Raw genomic sequence first — 19,922 nt, forward strand, 5'->3', positions numbered from 1 at the left:
CACGTGCTGTGCAGCCCCGCCTGTTACCAAGTGCGTCTCATGGCCTGGGTCCCAGGAATCCCTGGCACGACCCCCCGCAAGTTCCCTCTCATCATCTCCAATGGGCATAAGATACACGGAGTCTCTGGAAGGGGATGGGACTTGCTTGAAATCACATAGGGTGCTTAGCTTTCAGGGGGCCCTGGGTTGCTCAGAGCTGCTAGGGGTGGGGATGGGAGACAAACAAGTTCGGCCCCCAAGAAATTACTGCTCAGCCCCTGTAGCCTGGGTTCTCGTGTGGGGATGAGTGGTATACTCGGGGTGTGCGGAGGGGGGGGGCGGGGTGTTGCTGTACACAGCCCCCATCTCCTTCCCAGGAGCATCTCGGGTGAACTTGCCAATGGGTTTCGAGGCGCGTGCTCCCCCCTCTCTCCGCCGTGTGCACGCTCCCTGCGCGCGCCCGAGCCCCTGCGCCCCGCCCGCGTTGCGCACCGCCTCCCGCCTGCTCCCCGCCCCTCCCGCTGCACCCCGCCCCCGGTAGGGTACCCTCGCCGGACCCGAGAGAGAGCGGAGTCGCCATCTTAGTTGCTGCCGCTGCCTCTAGCGAAGCGCTGCCTCCACCGAGGAGGGAGGGAGGGCGCCGGCGGCCCGAACGCACAGCCCAGCGTCGCGGCGGCGGCAGCGGCTCATCGGCGGACCCCGGTGCTCACTGCGGCGCCCAGCAGCCGGCCTCAGGCCGTGAGAATCTCACTCGGCTCCCCGCGCGTCCCTGTCGCTCCCGCCTCGGGCCGGCCGTGGCGCCTAGAGCCAGTGCGATGCTGCACCGTCCCGCGCCCATGCGGGCCCCGGCCGCCTGGCTGCTGCTGGCCGGGCTGCTGTGCGGCGGTGGGGTCTGGGCCACGCGAGGTAAGCGCTCTGGCAAGGGAACGTCAGGGTCCCGGGTCGGGGCGCAGGAGGCCGCGGGTGCGTGCTGCACCGCCTTGGGAAAGCTGGGCTCGGTCCGGGGCGGGGCCCCTGGGCCTGGGGCCCCCAGTTTTGTGGTTGGGGGAGGTAGCCGTGCGGATTTAGTGGGATATGAAGACTGGCCAAGGGTCGGTTTCCGATCCTCAGGCAACGCACAGAGTCAGGCTGCATCATGGGTGCGATGCTCCGTATGTGTTGTGTGTTCCGAGCTGCAGCAAGCGAGAGGTGCGCGCAGTTTTTGTATGTGCTTATATAAGAACCCACTCCTCCGCATCTCTTTCCCAAAGACCCCGTGTCGCCCCTGCTGCACGATGGACACTGTGTCTTCTCTCCAGGCCACCGCCTCCCACCGGCCTTTAAACGTTTGTTTTTTAAAGAGCGGTGGTGGAAACTTCAGGCTCCTCTCTTTTCGCTCCTTGCACCCTAAGGTCAAATTGTGCTGAGGTTTATGACCACGGTCTTACCAACTATTAGAAATCTCCTCTGTCCTCCACGCCTTGGTGCAGTTTTCCTGATGGTAATTAGATCGTGCAGGAGCTTAGGTGGCCTCAGCAGAAACGAGAAACAGCTTCGTTGGTTCTTCAGGGTTGTAGGACCCATATTATTTTATAGTTACCTGGTTTAAAAAGAGCCCTTGGTGAATGGGGTTATTTATTTTACCTTCAGCGACTTGACCTTTTAAACGTTACATGCTTTCTGATATTGATTGATCTTGCCAATGAAAACCTTACGCATTGCAGATATATGCTTCCGAATGAATCTTGGAATCGTAAACATTTTGCTTATCCTTGGAGCAAAGTAATCTAGGTGTAATCTGTAGAGTATTTGACTCTAGTTTTGTATTATTATTATTTTTTTAATTAAAAAAAAGGCACGGGGGGGTGGGTGCGGAGGGAAATTGACAAGTGTCTGTGAGCTGGTCACATTTTTAGTTAGCAATTTAAAAATCTTTTCTCCTTGGTATGACATATTGAGACAAATATGGTGTTCAAAAATTAAAGGGCAGACGAGGCAAAATGCATCTTTTGTTCCATGCTCCTTTCTCATTATTGAGGATGATAAACTTTGAATACTTCATTCATTTTCTTTATAAAATTCTGTTGACTGTTTCCAGTTCAAATCTGATTCACTAAGTATCTAATTGTATTCAGCCTACAATTTGCTTTTTAAAAGTTACATCAAGCTAAATTAGGATTGTTCTTTCAGATATGAGATGGAGGTCTGAAAGTCTGGCATAGCCAAGAACAAAAGCTCGTGATATGTGTCAAAGTTTTGCTTGTCTTGGGGAAAGCCCACACATTTAAAAATATGCATTGGATTGGATATTTTGGGAACAGTTCAAATGTATTTGGCTTAGTCACTAGTAACATTTCTTGTTAAAAATCCATGTTTTCTTAAGGTTTGTCCATTCCCCCACATATGCTATTGATTGTTGAATTACTTTATATACTTAAATAGCATAAATTTCAACTACCAAGGATTAAGAGAAATCTTACGTGAAAGATGCTTTGATACTTGAGTCCTTTGTATATTACTTTCTAAGCTTTTCTTGGTGCAGTTCTAGTACAAGGATTCTTAGACTTCAAAATAAAAACCTATTCTAAATATCAGCTATCCTGGTGTGGCACTGTAGGAAAAGTATTGGTCTGGTAACCACAAGGATGGCAGTTTAAACCCACTAGCCACTCTCAGAAACCTTAGACAGGGTTTGCTTCTGAACTTAACACACGTAAATCAACAACATTATGCTAAATTTGGTTTTTTTTCAGCTTGCAATTTAGAAAACATCTCACTAATACTACATGAACTGCTAATTAAGTGATTATATTTTGAAATGTTGCAACGGAGTTTTTTATTTAAATAGGCAATTTGTGGAGATACTTTCTATGGGCTCGTTTTAAAAGATGATTGGGCCAGCTGATATCTGAAAAAAATTTTTTTTTATTGCATCAAGGAAGTACAATAGTATGAACTGCTCTTCACATATTCTAGCTATCTCTAATAATTATTACCAGGATGAAATTGTCAAGTAAAGCAAATTGGTTGGAAAAGTATCCTTGGCATGTGTTAATTCACTAGAGGGCCTTTGTGTAGGTTACTACTTTTCTCTCCACTGAGTCAGTGACCAGGGAAGATAAAATTTAAATACAGGAAACAGAAATCTAACTTTCCCTGTTCGACTTTTTCTCCCCTGCCCCCTCACCTATTCCATTTTAATACTTAGCTATTCAGCTTTTTCCCCTTGGAACACTTTATTGTTTACTTTTATTTTGGGGGGCTCTCCCCTCACTAAGGAGCTCTCTCTGGTAGCTTACGAGTCTGGCTGCCAACCTCAAGGTCAGCAGTTTGAAACTACCAGCGGTTCTGTGGGAGAAAAGATGAGGCGTTCTGCTCCTGTAAAGATTTACAGCCTCGGAAACCCTGTGCAGGGTCACTATAAGTCAAAGCCGACTCCATGGTACTTAACAACAACAACTCCCCTCACTAATCAGATGGTGAGAGAGGGTTTTTTGATGTTTGTTCAATCCAGCTGTCTTAGTTACCTAGTGCTGCCATAACAGAAATACAGTAAGTGGGTGGCTTTAATGAACAGAAATGTATTTCCTCACAGTTTGGTGGTTATGTGCCATGGAGTCATTCCGACTAATAGCAACCCTGTACAGGGTTTCCGAGACTGTACATCTTTAGGGGAGCAGAAAGCCTCATCTTTCTCCCACAGAGCAGCTGGTAGTTTCGAACTGCTGACCTTAAGGTTCACAGCCTGAATCTTAACCACTGGCAAGAATTCTGAATTGACCGCCTTAGGTCTAGGGAAAGGCTCGCTTTCTCTCTGAGCTGTGGGAGTAGGTCCTTATCTCTTTTCAGCTTCTATTCCCAGGTTCCTTGGTGATCATGTGACATGCTTGCTTGCATACTCTGCTTTTGTAGCTTAAAAGAGATTGATTGAAGTGTAGTGGTTACGAATCAGGCTGCGAATCGCAAGGTCAGCAGTTCGAAACTACCAGCTGCTCCCCTGGAGAAAGATGAGGCGATCTGCGCCCGTAAAGATTTACAGTCTTGGAAACCCTGTGCAGGGTCGCTATGGGTCGAAACCGACTCGACGGCACTTAACAACAACAAAACAACATTCCCAGGTTCCTTGGTGATCATGTGACATGCTTGCCTGCATACTCTGCTTTTGTAGCTTAAAAGAGATTGATTGAAAAGACACACTATACTAATACTGTATTAACATAACAAAGAAATCTCTTTCCCAAATGATATGATAAAACTATAGGTATAAACCCCAAACCAAACCCAACCCACTGCCATCAAGTGGATTCCAACTCATGGGGTGCTATACAGGGTTTCCAAGACTATAAACCTTGATAGGAACCTTCTCTTTCTCCCGTGGAGTGGTTATCAGTCTGAACTGCTGGCTTTGTTGCCATTAACAGCTCAACGCTTATCCTATAGCACGGCACCATCAGACCTCCTTGACCACAGGTAATTTGTTGTTGTTAGTGTCCTTGAGTCAGTTCTGACTCGTAGTGACCCTTGTATAGGGTTTCTGAGGAGTGGCTGGTGGGTTGAACCACTGACTTTTCAGTTAGCAGTCCAGTGCTTATCCTACAGTGCCAGGACTCTAGCCACAGGCATAGAGGTCAAAATTTACAACATATATTTTTGGAGGGTACACACTTCAATTCATAAACACCAGCCATGGCAGTCACACAATATTTGGTGACTGATTGAATGGATAGCTATAACTATGTTTCAGTTTAAGCAACATAGTGTGTTTACATCATAATATTCACCTGACAGAAATTCTCTTACACTTAAAAAAAAAAAATACAGGCATAGAGGACTAACAAACTTCAACTCTGCTGTGTTGATATAGGACCTTCCTTAGTAGTTAATACCCCAAGGATCCATTCTATAGAACCTAAAAATCTGTATCCATCTTTTAAAGACTGTAGCTTTGTGGCTACTACTCTGGGTCCATTTTTGAGAAAAATCTTGAAATCCATAGTTTTTTTGGAAAATGGCTCATTTTCCAGAGGCAACTTTGAGGAAAAAGTCCTTTGTGTATAAACTTCAATAGTACACTTAATCCATCATTTCTGTTGTTGAAAATATTTCACACAAGATCTGTAATTCCAAAGAAACAATCAAACATTACTAATTCTGAATATATTCCAGTTCAAGAACTGTAAAACTCAATGAACTGAAACCTTCAATTAACTGGAAATCACATTTTGGTTGCATACTTATTTTAGGAGAAAAAACCTAAAGCCAGGAATTTTTTTTCAAAAGGAAGATTTAGGATTTCATGTCATATATTATCTGTGTTTGCATTACTTAATTTTTGAGTTCTCCTCCCCTGCAAAAAAAAACTTCAGCTTATATTTCAGTTTTAGATAGGAGGAAAATGAACAATAAACAAAATTTATATAAACCATGACTTTTTTTTTTTCACTGAAATTAGAAAATGCTGTAATTTCATGACACTCTGGTAGCGTAGTGGTTACGAATCGGGCTGTGAACCGCAAGGTCAGCAGTTCGAAACTACCAGCTGTTCTGCGGGAGAAAGATGAGGCTTTCTGCTCCCGTAAAGATTTACAGCCTCGGAAACCCTGTACAGGGTCGCTATGAGTCAGAACCGACTCCACGGCAGCTGTAAGATCAGCAATGAACTGCGAACAAAAAGGTCGGCAGTTCAAACTCACCAGCTGCTTCTCATAAACCCTATACAGGGTCGCTTTGAGACGGAACCAACTCGATGGCACTTTACAATAACAACGGTCTTGGTGTGGTGCTGTAAGATCAGCAATGAACTGCTCACCACAAGGTTGGTTGGTGGTTCAAACCCGCCAGTTAGTTGCTTCTTGGCTATGAGTTGGAACTGACTCAATGGTACTTAACAGTACAACAATCATAGGATTTGGTTAAGTATGTTCTTAATGTTTAAAATGAGGATTCTGACGTTAAGATCTCAAAACATGAAAAAAGGATTGAATTATTATTGCTAAATTTTTTTTCATTGCCAAATTTTAAGACAGGAAAATACAAATTTTTGAGTAGCGTTTTCATTTAAGAGTTGAAATGAAACAAACCTTTTATGTTCAAGTTGATTCTGATTCGTGCATTACAGAGAACTGTGCGCCTCAAAGAGTTTTCTTGGATTTTATCCCTATGGAAGTGGAGCTGCTGGTGGGTTTGAACCATCAACCTTTAGGTTAGAAGGCTGGGACGAACTGTTTCAGGGCTGCCTGAAACAAAAGAGATCTGATTATTCTGAAAATCATCTGTTGACTTGGTTAAAGCAGAATCACTTGAAAGAATCCATTTAAAATGTTGAATTGCTCCAAAATAAAACTCTTTTAGTAGAGCTTCAAGAGTATTGATTTAAGATAGGTGGAAATGATTTATGCAATGCATGCTTTTACACTATTACACAAACTGTTGTTGTTATGTGCTGTGGAGTCAGTTCCGACTCACACCAATCCTGTACAGGGTTTCCGAGGCTGTATATCTTTACGGGAACAGAAAGCCTCATCTTTCTCCCACGGAACAGCTGGTAGTTTTGAACTGCTGACCGAGAGATTAGCAGCCTGATTCGTAATCACTACGCTACCAGAGCTCCTTGAAAAGTGATATTAGAAGAAGCTATAGGGTTCTGTGGGATAAAGCATTGTACTGCAAAGTCGGTTTGAACTGCAAGATCAGCAGTTCAAACTCACCAGCCTCTCTTCGGGAACCCTATACAGGGTCCCTTTGGGTTGGAACTGACCCAGCGGCATTTAACAATGCTCAAAACAAACTCAGAAAACCAAAGCCACCAACAATGAGTTGATTCTGACGCATAGCTATCCTGTGGAAGAGGAACCTGAGATTGCCAATCTTTAGTGGAACCTCATCTTTCTCCCTCAGAGTAGCTAGAGGGTTTGGACAGCTGACCTTGCAGTCAGTAGTCCTGTGCTTATCTAATGCATCACCAGGGGTAGGAACTCTTCAGTTATGATTTTCCTCTCTCTATGTGTCAACGAAAAACTTTAGCAAGATCTGTTCCTGAGGTTTTTTATTTTTAAAGATTCTTGGCAAAGTAATTGAATTTAGAACATTAAAAAAACCAGTAAACATGATCTGAAAGTTAACTGCCTTCCATTCCAGAACCCTAATAAGAAGCTATGTTGTTGCTATTGTTAAATGCTGTCGAGTCGGTGCCGACTCATAGCAATCTTGTATAGGATTAATGTGGAACAACTGGTGAGTTTGAACTGCTGACCTTGCAGTTAGCAGTTCAGTGCTTATCCTACAGCACCACTCCAGAACTCCAGAAGTTATATGGTAACCTGATAAAGATGTGTGGCTTTTCCTTACCTTTTTAGTCAGACTGAATGCCGTCTTTAAGCCATCTGCTTTGGATCAGCCTGATTCTTTTGCGACAAGACCTTCTATTGAAGGTCTACTACCTTCAACTCATTATTTAGGATAAAAGAAGATTTCTCCTCCTCTCACCTGTCCTGACTCTCCCTCTTTTTAAAGTTACAGTTTTATTGAACTATAATTGACATATGACAAAATGCATTCTTTTAAAGAATGTATACAGTTCAGTGGCTTCTAGTATATTCTGAGATGTGTAAACATCCAAAAGAAACCCAATTTATTGTTGTCGAGTCGATTCCAAATCATAGTGACCCTATGAGCCAGGTTTCCAGGGGTGTTAGTCTTCACGGGAGCAGACTGCCTGACCAGTCCCCTGTACAGTGGCTACTGGGTTCAGCTGACTGAAGGCCAGAGGAATTGTGGGATGACATCAAGGACTTATACATGAAGAAAGGAAAAGGTCATTTAAAAAGACAGAAAAGAAAGAAGAGACCAAAATGGGTATCAGAAGAAGACTCTGAAACTTGGATCTAGAATGTAGGGAAGCCAAAGTAAAAGAACTGAACAGAAAATTTCAGAGGGCAACTCGAGAAGACAAAGTTTTATAATGATATGTTTAAAGACCTGGATTTAAAAAAACCAAAAGGATAGAAAATGCTCAGCATTTCTCAAGCTGAAAGAGTTGAAGAAGAAGAAAAAAAATTCAAGCCTCTAGTTGCAGTATGAAGGATTCTTGAACGGCGGCACAGGAAGAAGGATCAAAAGAAGATGGAAGGAATACGGAGTTACTGTACCAAAAAGAATTGGTTGATGTTCAATGTTGAACCATTTCACAAGTTAGCATATGATCCCAAACTGATGAGATTGAAGGAAGAAGCGTAACCTGCCCTGAAATTGTTGGTGAAAAACAAGGCTCCAGGAATTGAAGGGATACAAATTGAAATGTTTTAGCAACACTCACTTATGTATGCCAAGAAATTTGGAAGACAGCTGCCTGGCCAACTGATGGAAAGCGATCCATATTTGTGCCCACAGCACAGAAAGGTGACTCAATAGAATATGAAAATTAATGAACAGTATCATTAATATCACATGTTAGTGAAATTTGGCTGAAGATAACTAAAAAACAGTTGTAGCAGTATATCCATGGAACTTCTAGAAATTGAACATGGATTCAGAAGATTACATGGAATGAGGTGGCTCATTGCTGGTGTTGGATGGATCTTGGCTGATAGCACAGAATACCAGAAATGTGTTTACTTATTGACTTTGCATAGGCATTCGGTTTTGTGGATCAAACCATGGATAATATTACAAAGAATGGGAATTCCAGAACACTTTGGTGGGCTCATGTAGAACCTGTATAGAGACTGAGAGGCAGTTGGTTAAACATAACAAATGATATACTGCATGGTTTAAAATCAGGAAAGGGGTGTGTGTGTAAATGTGTTCTTTCAAGACACTTATTCCATCTGTATGCTGAGCAGATAATATGAGACGCGCTACTATATGAAGAACACAGCATCAGAACTAGAGAAGACTCATTAACATCCGGTGATATTCAGATGGCACAGCCTCGCTTGCTGAAGGTGCAGACAAGACTTGGAGCACTTACTGATGAAGACTGTATAGCTTTCAGTATAGATCATACCTGAAAACATTAAACAGAAATCCTCACAACTGTACTAATAAGCAATATTATGATACACAGAGAAAATACTGAAGTTGTCAAGGATTTCTTTTTCCTTGGATCCACAATCAATTCTCGTGGAAGCAGCGGTCAAGAAATCAAAGGACAGTTTGTATTGGGTAAATCTGCTGCAAAAGACCTCTTTAAAGTGTTAAAGAGCAAAGATGTCTTTTTGAGGACTAGAGTGCACCTAACCTAAGCCTTGGTATTTTCAATCTTCTCATATGCATGTGAAAGCTGGACAATAAATAAGGAAGATCCTAGAGGAATTGGTGCATTTGAATTATGGTGTTAGTAAAGAATATTGAAATCACCATGGACTGCCAGGAGAACAAACAAATCTGTCTTGGAGAAAGCACAGCCAGAATGCTCCTTAGAAGCGTGGATGATAAGACTTCATCTCACTTTTGGTCATGTTATGTAAAATTATGTATATATCATTATTCACCTCTGCCCTCTTTAGCTCTTGCATACCTCCCTGTGTCTTCATCATTCTCCTGCCAACCCCCCTCTTGTATTTTCCCTTCCCCTTCTTAAGTCACACCTAATAACCCATGGAGCACACTTAGGGAAAAGTACTACCTTACCTTAGAGATCAAGTAACCCTGCTGTGTTTGTATGTGTTTTGCATGGTGGTATTCCGTTCCAACTCATTGTCAATACTCTGTACAACAGAAGGAAACATTATTCTGTGTGTCCATACATAGACAGAGACACAGGCTAAGTGGGCATGGAAGGAAGAGTGGGAGCTCGATTCATCCCACAAATATATGAGTTTGAAAGGATTATTTGTTCATGGGTAACCAGAGGGAGGAAGCTGGATAACTGTTGAGTTGCAAGGAGGGGAGTGCAATCATTGAGCTGAAACAAAGTGTATGATTTGAATGTAAAACTGATGATCTTGTCTGTAAATCATCATGCAATTCACAATTAAAACAAAACAAAACAAAAAATATAGGTCTGTTGGTCACCTTGTTGTTAAGTGCTATTGAGTTGGTCTAATAGTGACCCTGTGTAGGGTTTCCACCAAGCCATGGTTGGTGGGTTTGAACTGCCAGCCCTGTGTTTAGCAGTCCAGTACTTAGCCTACAGAATCACACTAGGACTCCACCTAAGTTTGGGAAATGCTGTTAAACAGGTTTCATTGCTGCAGGACTTCTTAGAGCCTTTAATGTGTTAATATGTGTTGAGGAACTGCTGAGAGGATGTAAGCAACATTTATCCAGCTCGCTGAGCCTTGGAATCTTTTTTCCTGGAATGTCTTGCAACACCTTTGTTCCAGAGAACATACTTAGGGAATGTTGCTCCAAGAAAAGTGATTAGTGCAAAATAAAAGGCAAGTTAAAATGACCTAAAATACTGCTCAGAAATTAACCTTTTGTGTATCCATATAGATGTTTGTCCTTGTAAAAATTTATCTACATAGTCTAAGTTTAAAAAACTTAAAAACCAAATGAGATCATATTGTATAGGGTGTTCTAACTTTCACTAAATGTCCTTCATTCAGTAATTAATTTGAACCACTTATGGTGTGTTGTTGTTGTTGTTATATGCCATGGAGTTGGTTCCTACTATAGTGACCCTGCATAGGGTTTCCGAAGCTGTAAATCTTTGTTGTTTTCAAGTACCCTGGAGTCTTTTTCCGACTCATAGTGACCCTACAAAGGGTTTCTGAGGCTGTAAATCTTTATGGGAGCAGACCGGCTCATCTTTACGGAAGCAGAAAGCCTCATCTTTCTCCCACGGAACAGCTGGTAGTTTTTAACTGCTGAACGTGAGATTAGCAGCCCGATTTGTAACCACTATGCTATTCGTAACCATAAGGAGCTCTGGTAGCGTAGTGGTTACAAATCGGGCTGTGAACCTTAAGGTCAGCGGTTCGAAACTACTAGCCGCTCCGCGGGAAAAAGATGAGGCTTTCTACTCCCGTAAGGATTTACACCCTTGGAAACCCTGTACAGGGCCGCTATGGGTCGGAACCGACTCGACGGCACTTAACAACAACAACAACAGTGCTACCAGAGCTCCTTATGGCCTTATGGTGTAGTTATGGTGTAGACTCCTGGTATAGTGTTGCTGTAGGATCAGCACTGGACCGCGAACCACAGGGTCAGCAGTTCACACCCACCAGCTGCTCCTCGGAAACCCTGTACAGGGTTGCTGTGAGTCGGAACTGACTCGATAATATATAACAACAATAAAAATGGTGTAGCAATCTACTACAGAGATCTTTTGTATGCTTTGAGTGAGTTTTAACTCATGGTGACCCATTAGTATAGATAGAGTAGAACTGTCCCATATGACATTTCCAAGACTGTTAACTGCCAGGTCTTTTGTCTTGTAAAGCCACTGGTGGGTTTGAACCCAGGTTTGTCAGGTAGCAGTTGAGCACTTAACTGTCATGCCACCAGGGCTCCCTTCAGGAATCTGTTTCATCAGTCTTTTAGGTCAGCAGTTCCCAAAGTGATTGTGGGACTCCTCTCTCTCAGGAATTATTAAGGACCCCAAGAGTTTGTGTTCATGTGGGTTGTATTAATACAATATTAGAAATTAAAACTGAGAAACTGTTATTACTTTAAACTGCTGTGATAAACTCATTATTACATGCTACCTTAAATAACATTTTATAAGGCAAAATAGTTAAAATGGTTAGGGTTCTGTGTCAACTTGACTAGACCAGGATTTCCAGAGGTCTGGCAGTTGAGATGTGCTTATTCCCATGAAATTAAATGAAAACGAATACAGGCATAGTTAGCTCTATGAGGAGTGACGGTGAGTAGCCAATTAATTGAAGGGATGCTTCCTTGGGGGTGTAGCCTGCTCCCAATATAATGGACCCATAGGAGGGACTCTTGCTCTCTTCCACTGGGGACCTGGGACTCTACAATTATAAGATAACAAATTTCCCTTTCTCTATATATACATGCATGTTTATGTTTCACTGGTTTTGCTCCTCTAGAAAACCAGCCTAAGACAGCATGTTTTTTTTCCCAAACTAAAACTATTTAGTAAGCAGAGAGGCATTGTTGTCCATCTTTGCAAATCTCTTTCATGGTTTTGTAAAGATGTAAAGCATATCTAACAGCATGCTGGATACTGGAATCTGTATTCAGAATATTGTTATATGTTGTTTGGTTAAAGTGTATGAAGAAATTTCAGCCTTACAGAGATGTGTAGTTGAAAAAATGAAAAACCTCATTTCCTAAAAGGGACTTGGGGGTTCCCAGAGGGTGCTGAGACCATCGTCTAAGAACTACTGCTTTGGTGCACTACTGCTTTGGTGCAGTGGTTGATGTCTACAGCACAGTGAGTTTCTTCAGATGGTGCTTTGGTTCTTATACCCATAGTCTTTGTAACTCCCTCCAAACAACCTTTTTTTTTTTTTTTTTAAACTGATGGATCTGAGTAAGAGAAGGTGGGAGAAGATGCTGATATGATTCAGTTGTGAATGGTTGCTAATAGGAATAATTGCAGTTGTAAAAACTTGGAAATCTAACAAGAGGATTGATCAGTTTTGCTATCCTGCTGAGTTTGAAATGAACCATCTCAGAAGCAGGAAGAGAGATCCCTGTCAAAAAAGACCTAGGAGTGGAGTGTCTCCTTTAGACCCTGCAATCCCTTCATGTTGAACCTCCTCAGCTCAGGAGACACAGCTGTGACCCCAAAAGGGGAGCAGCAGCAGACCCCCCCAGAGTCCAAGTGTTAGATATAATGGTGGGCTTCCTGGGCCACGGAGTAAGGAAAGCCAAGTGCCTTTGGGCGGGAGTTCACAGGTCACAGTTTAGGGAAGTTATTAGGGAAGTTCACAGGTCACAGTTCAAAATGAGAACTGCTTAGGGCACAGGTCTTTCAGTCAGGACCACCTCTTCCTAGCTGTGCTCCCAGGCTAGGAAGCCTCTCTCTGGTCGTTGGCCTCTCAGCCATGACCCCTTTGCACTCTGGGCCAGCAATGTGAAAGGAGCCCTGGTGGCGCTGCAGGATAAGCACTGAGTTGCTAACTGCAAGGGTGGCATTTCAAACCTACCAGCAGCCCGTGGGAGAAAGATGAGACTTTCTATTCCTGTAAAAATGGAACAGAAACTTGGAAACTCTAGGGTCACTCTGAGTCAGAACGGACTTGATGGCTGTGGGTTTGGGTTAGCACTGCTCCAAACGGTACTCCAGTCTGCTGTAAGCCTCAACAGAAAGGTGCACGGCTCTAACTCTGTGGGCCAGTCAACCTGCTGTTGGATGTTGTCAAGTCCGACTCATAACGATCCTGTGCACAACACAAAGAAACACTTCCCAGCCCTGGGCCGTCCTCACAATTGTTCATTTTGGTCCCATTGCTTCTGCCACTGTGTCAGTCCATCTTGGGGGGGTGGGGGTGGGTCTTCCTCTTTTCCACCGACTTTCCACTTTACCAAACATGTTGTTCTTCTCCAGGGAATGGTCCCTCCTAATACCATGTCCAAAGTATGAAAGACGGAGGTCTTACCATCTGGCTTCTAAGGAGCATTCTGGCAAAGCTAGCATTCAGCAAACCTGGCTCCCCTGATTTAAGTCCCCGGAGGCACCTCATTCTGCAGACAAGCTTCCTGCTGAAAGGCGCTCAGCTTTATTTGCTCTGTGGGTCAGGAAGTCCCCCACTCTTGTCCTGCTCTGCCTCCTGGTTCTGCTGCTGCCGCTCTTTCATGCCTCAAGTCATTCTTTTGTCTCTTCCACTTTGCATATCCAATTTCTAAAATGCCTCTCCCTCTCAACCCAGTATTCTGGGGAGACAAGCTTGTTCTTTGATATGAGAACTCTTTCATTCTGGTTGGAACTTTGAGCGTCTGCATCCATAAGCAAAGTCCAGTCCAGAGCAAGCCATCAAATTATAGAAATTTATACTAGCTCTCAGTGTCCACATTTGGTCAGATTCTGGTCAGTTCAACTCTAGCCACTCAAGCTAGGTCAAGTGAGTACCAGCTGCAAGTATGGGAGTCCACACAGACATCCCTGCACCTCAGCCCAGTTGGTCTCTCTCTCTTTTTCAGCCCAAACCCCCATGGGCTAGGTTGGTATCTGTAGGCTCAGAAGTCCACACATCTCCCTAACTTCAGACCAGCCAGCCCCTCCTCTCTCCCTGCATGCACTTCCACTCATCAAATGTAACCAGGTGGTCACCAGTGAGCATACTAGGCTGTCTGCTTCCGAGCTCCCTTTAACTTTCAGCCCTAGAATGGGGCTTTCTCTGATGGGCACAAACTTCTTGCCTCAGTGCATCCAGTGGCATACTGCTTGCTCAGAATTCAAAATGCCAGCCATTTTTCTTCCTGAAGGTCTTTACTTTAAACATAAATCTCCTGTTCTCTCAGTAGTTCTGAGTTGGGCTCAGGTTTTCACCAAAGCCCCCCTACTCTATACACAAGCTACTGACTTTATTAATAAAGCCTTTATTAATAAAGCCACTTCCTTTTAGGCAATTCCTAACTCCCTTTTCACATACCCAATCAAGTATTGGCTGAGGGTGAACTTCCAACGTCTATATAACATGATAACCATATTAATTTCCATCACACAGGGAGGTCTATTTTACAGTACTAGGTAGGAGAAAAATTCAGTATCCATAGTACAGTCAGATAAAACCATAACCCTTAAATAATTTTTAAACACTCAAGGTTAATCTTTTCTTCTGCATCCTAGACTGTATCTCCATATATGGGCATATGACTCCTGGCCTTTGGCAGGCTAGATCCAGTAGGCCTTGGCCCCCTATCGGCCATCTTGTTTATCTGATCTGGCTTTTGCCTCCATTGACTCCATTAGTGTCTTTTCTCCCCTCAGCTACATTCCTGTTAACCCCTACAGTTACCAAACAACCACCACAAAGAAACCTTCTAAGAAACAAAAGTTTTACCTCTCATGCCCCTTTGTTCTTCACCTAACAAAACCCCATGGTTCCATGAGTCTGGAGCCATTGCGTCAAACCCCACTCCTGATGCCAGCTGCAAAAAAGGGCACCAACTTTCCCTCCCACTGCCCTCTCTATTTCTTATCTGGGTTCGATAATTGGTTGCAGTGGTCACACAGAACTCAGAGATGATACTCATAAACTTGGAGTTTATTAGGGAAGTTGTTGTTGTTGTTGTTAAGTGCCGTCGAGTTGGTTACAACCCATAGCGACCCTGTATAGGGTTTCTGAGGAGCGTGGCTGGTGAGCTTGAACCGCTGACCTTGTAGTTCAAACTGACTTCGCAGTCTAGCGCATCAACCATGAAGGGCGCTAAGAGGTTGTAATTGAGGGTCAGAAATGTTCAAGGCACAGTAACTTCAGTTAGAAGAGCCTCTCCTCAGCTGTACCCATAGGCACGTCTCTCTCTAATGGGAGGAGGCCTCTTTACCTGGCCTCTGCTGCTTCAGGCAGTGTTACTATGCCCTGCTGGTAAATGCCCAGAGAACTCTCCACTCTACCATAAGCCTCAGCCCAAAGACACAGCTCCATCTCCGTGGTCAGGAAACCTAACTCCGCCAATTACGTACCTGGAAACACCTCACCCCACAAACAAGTTTCTTGTTGAAAGACACTCAGCTGTACTTGTTCTGTCGGCCCAAAAGTCCACTGCTCTGGCTCTTGGTTCTGCTGCCACTCGGTGTCACTACTGTCTCCTGGGTTGAGGAGATTCAATGTGCAGGGAGGGAGCTCAGAGTCCAAAGGACAAGCTCCTCTCCTGGCCCTTCTTCCTTGATGGTAGGGAGATCCCTCACTCCTGCTTCTGAGGGGGCTCATTTTACACGTCACAATTCCAGGTTTTCACAGTTAACCCTGCTAAAAATCATTCACAACGGAATCTTATCATACATCTGCAGCTTCCCTCACCGTCTTTCATTTTTTATTTTTAGTTATAATCATAAATATCTTTTTCCCCCATTAACATTTATCCATTTAATTTTGCTTCATTTATTTTTTAAAGTTTTTATTGTGAATCGAGTGATAGTTTACATGGGAGAACATTGGTTTTACACTCATTGTTTCATTGCAATGATTACAGTCTCCTCTGTGCATCATCATTCAACAGGATTTTTGCTTCTGTTCTCTCTGTAGTTTTTTTTGGGGGGGGTCTTGGGTGGGGTGGGGAGTGGGATGTACACAAAAACACTCAGGTATATATAATCATTTAAACAACCAAAGGGCAAAATCTGCAAGCCTGCCTCCTGACTGCCAGCACACAGCCTTACTCTTTCCCTGAGTCTAGAGTCCTCACCTGCTCTATTTCTCCATGTCCTCATCTCTGCCTCCTTCGCTGGTGTTGCTGCTTCTTTGGATAGGGTCCCACATTCCACTTGTACTCTTCTCCCTTGATGGTCCTAGGGTCATCTGTTCCTGGACCCTCACCTTCTTTTACCCAGACCCATCAGAGCAAAAATGCTTTTTGGTGAGAGTTACATAAACAATGGGTTGTTGTTGTTATGTGCCGTGGAGTCAGTTCCAACTCATAGCGACCCTGTACAGGGTTTCTGAGGCCGTAAATTTTTATGGGAACAGAAAGCCTCATCTTTCTCCCACGGAACAGCTGATAGTTTTGAACTGCTGACCTTGCGGTTCGCAGCCCAATTTATAGCCACTACACTACCAGAGCTCCTTAAACAATGGGTAGAAGAACCATATAAAGTAATTCACTGTACTGCACTAAGGCATTTTGTTCTTTCTTTGGGCATAACCCTGGATTACCAGTCGTTCAGTTCTTAACTATAGTCCATAGATCCAGTTTGCCTTTCAGAGAGGGCTCCTCATCCTTTCTCTTTTATGATAAAGTCCTTTATTTTTAAAATCTGGCAACTCATCTTCCCACTTAGGTAATTTATGACTTCTTGTTGTGTTGTTGAGTTGGTTCTGACTCATAGTGACCCTGTGTAGGGTTTCTGAGACTAAATCTTTGGGAGCAGAAAACCCCATCTTTTTCCTGAGACATGGCTTGAACCGCCAGCCTTGTGGTTCACAGTCCAGTGCTTATCCTGCAGAGACACTGTGCTTCTGACTACTAGAACATTATTAGGGTGTTAAGTACTCTTTTAGCCCCCAAATTAAAGACGTCTGATAATCTATTAGAAAAGTGAGCTTCTTCCTGATGCGGGTAGAATTCTAGAAATGGAAAGTACTTGAGAAATCATTTCACTCAATTAGTTCATTTTAGAGGAGAGGAACCACAAGTGAAGTTGTTATTGTTATTAGCTATTCTATTTTTGTAGCTTAGAAAATTGAAAGATGGGACGAAATCCAAGAGAATGTCTTTAACTTTTTTTGCTGTTCTGTAATAAGGACTGGCTAAATAACAAAACAAAACCACTACTGTCAAGTTGACGCTGACTTATAATGACCCTATTGGACAGAGTAGGGGTTTTGAGGCTGTGTAAATGTTTATGGAAGCAGACTGCCTCATCTTTCTCCTAGGAGTAACCAGTGGGTTTGAACTGCTGACCTTTCTGTTAGTACCCAAACACTTGACCCATGGTGCCACCAGGGCTCTTTAAAGATGACCTGCTGTTGTTGTGTGCTGACAAGCTGGTTCTGACTCATAGTGACCCTGTCTAGGGTTTCTGGGGCTGTAAACCTCTATAACCTCATAATACATGTGAAAGTTGGGCAGTGAATAAGGAAGACCATAGAAGAATTGATGCTTTTGAGTTAGGATTTTGGAGGAGAATATTGAAAGTGCCATGGGCTGTCAAAAGAACCAACAGATCTGTGTTGGAAAAAGTGCAGCTAGAGTGCTCCGTGGAGGCCAGGATGGCCAGATTGTCGCTCATACTTCAGACATATTATTAGGAAGGACCAGTCACTGTAGAAGGATATCATGTTTGTAAAGTGGAGGGAAAGAGAAAGAGGAAGACCTCAATGAGATAGAATTGGCACAGTGGCAGTAACAATGGGCTCAGGCGTAGCAACGATTGTGAGGTTGGCCCAGGACCAGGCAGTGTTTTGTTCTGTTGTGCATAGAGTCGCTATGAGTCGGTATAGACTTGATGGCACCTAACAACAACAACAACAACAACAACAGCAACAAATCTCTCTGAGAACAGAAAGCCTTATCCTGTGGAGCAGCTGGTAGTTTCGAACCAGTGACTACAGTTAACAGCCTAATATGTAACTCAGTATGTCACCAAGGTTCCCCAAAGTTTATCTAGGACACGTAAATTTGGATGACTGGTTATGTACATTTCATATGTCATTAAGTCAGGAAAGCAGATTATAAATGTAAAATTGCAGTTGAGTTTTTAAAAAAGATATGGAGAAAGTACATTTAATTAATGTTTACATTCTTTTCTGTTTTGTAGCACTTATGTGACCATCACAGAAATTTGCACACTGTGTTGAAACCAGTTTCAGAGTTGACAGAGCCTTAGAAATGATCTATTGCAGTGTTTGATGTCTGATTCCTCTCTCCCCAAAATGGTTAGCCAGTCTCTGCTGGAACCCTCCCTAACCAGGTGGCTTCTTTTCATCCTGGATGGTAGCCTGCATTGTCCAAAAGTTCTTGGTTCTAGTGCTATTTCTGGATCTCCACAGATAGGAGTGGAGTGGACTAGTTAAAGCATGAACTTCCACAGTGAAACTGGTGGTATTCAAAACTCAGCTCTGCCCCACATGAGCTGTGTGATCTGACAAGTGAATCTCTCTGTGCCTTAGTTTCTTCGTCTGTGAAATGGGAGCAATAATAGTATCTGTTGCATCGGTTGTTGTAAAGATTAAATACGTTTTGTCACATGTTTAGGACACTTTATAGTAAGTATTATGTATGTGCTGCTTTACTAACTCAATTTCCTTAGAACTTTTTAGAAGGATTTAGAGTGATCTTGTTATGCCCTCTCCTGTCTGTTTACATTTCAAAGCTAAGCATCCTCTCTTCCTCCGATTATTCTTCATGTGACTTTATTTCCAAAATTTCCACCAGCCAAGCCTGTTTTCTTTCTTTGTGGGTGCCTCCAGGCGTAGCTGTTGCCTTTCAGATTGGGCAGGAGGTTATGTAGCGTCTCTACAGGAATGCGGAGTTCAGAGTGATGTGTGTGTGGGGTTACCAGCACCTTGGTCTTCACACGTCCGGCAGCTTTGTCACACCAATTTTATTTCACCCAAACCCCCAAGACTTTCTGCCTACCTTCACATACTGATGCTTAACCATGCTTTTCATCTTTAAAGTAGGTGTTTTCATCCTTGGTTGCGAGTCGTCTTCTCTTCATTACACTCTGTCTTCCTGCATTGGGCCCTCTTGTCAAGTAACTTTAAATTCTGACTCCATGATCTGTCAAACGTGCTGTTTATTCTTGCTTGATGTCTTACTCTCAAATTTGATGTGAATACTGAAAGGAGCTAACCAAGTATGGAGCCCTCTGAAAGGTGACCAGAGACTTGGTTCTGCGTTTCCCCAGCCTCAGTCATCGTGACCTCTTGGGGTGGTAATTACACTGTGGATACACTCACCTTCATTTTGATCCAGTTCATGTTTCCCCATCTTGCTCTCCATCCCAAGGAGATCCTGAGAGCTTCGCAGAGGCTCACTACACCATTTCTAGAATTTCAAGCGAGTAAAAATTTTAACATGGTGTGCTTGACACTTAATATGTCTCCCCCCTGCCCCAGCTTTCCCTTGACTCTTCTAATAATTTTCTCAAAAGAGAAACTGTCTGGATTTCTTGTTCTAATGAATAATGTCACCTGTCCCTTGTGATGGCGTTTTTTCCTTCTCTAAGGCACCAAAAGTCAATGTAGAATTTGTCCCCGATTAGTGCCAAGCTCCTTGATTTACATTTGCTCTATCCATTTTCATCTCGTTTTGAAAATCCGGATGTTTGCATGCAGATTTATTACGGATTGTCCGTAGTGTAGGTTAGCGGTACTGTCTGTGAGTTTTCTAAGTATTTGGATTTAAAACACCCAAAACAACTTGGGGAGATCAGTTCC

At 43.2% G+C, this 19,922-nt stretch overlaps 1 protein-coding gene across 1 annotated transcript in view; it reads left to right on the forward strand.

Moving 5' to 3' along the window:
- Positions 1–379: 379 nt before the first annotated feature.
- The window catches only part of CLSTN1 (calsyntenin 1), a 101,332-nt gene continuing 81,789 nt past the window's right edge, over positions 380–19,922 (forward strand). Inside the window, exons 1-3 of the mRNA XM_006873115.1 lie at positions 380–516; positions 584–1,029; positions 1,230–1,304. Coding sequence (XP_006873177.1) covers positions 380–516; positions 584–1,029; positions 1,230–1,304 — 658 coding nt within the window. The remainder of the gene's footprint in view (positions 517–583; positions 1,030–1,229; positions 1,305–19,922) is intronic.

Source organism: Chrysochloris asiatica, unplaced genomic scaffold (assembly GCF_000296735.1).
Source record: "Chrysochloris asiatica unplaced genomic scaffold, ChrAsi1.0 scaffold00223, whole genome shotgun sequence".
NCBI lineage: Eukaryota > Metazoa > Chordata > Mammalia > Afrosoricida > Chrysochloridae > Chrysochloris > Chrysochloris asiatica.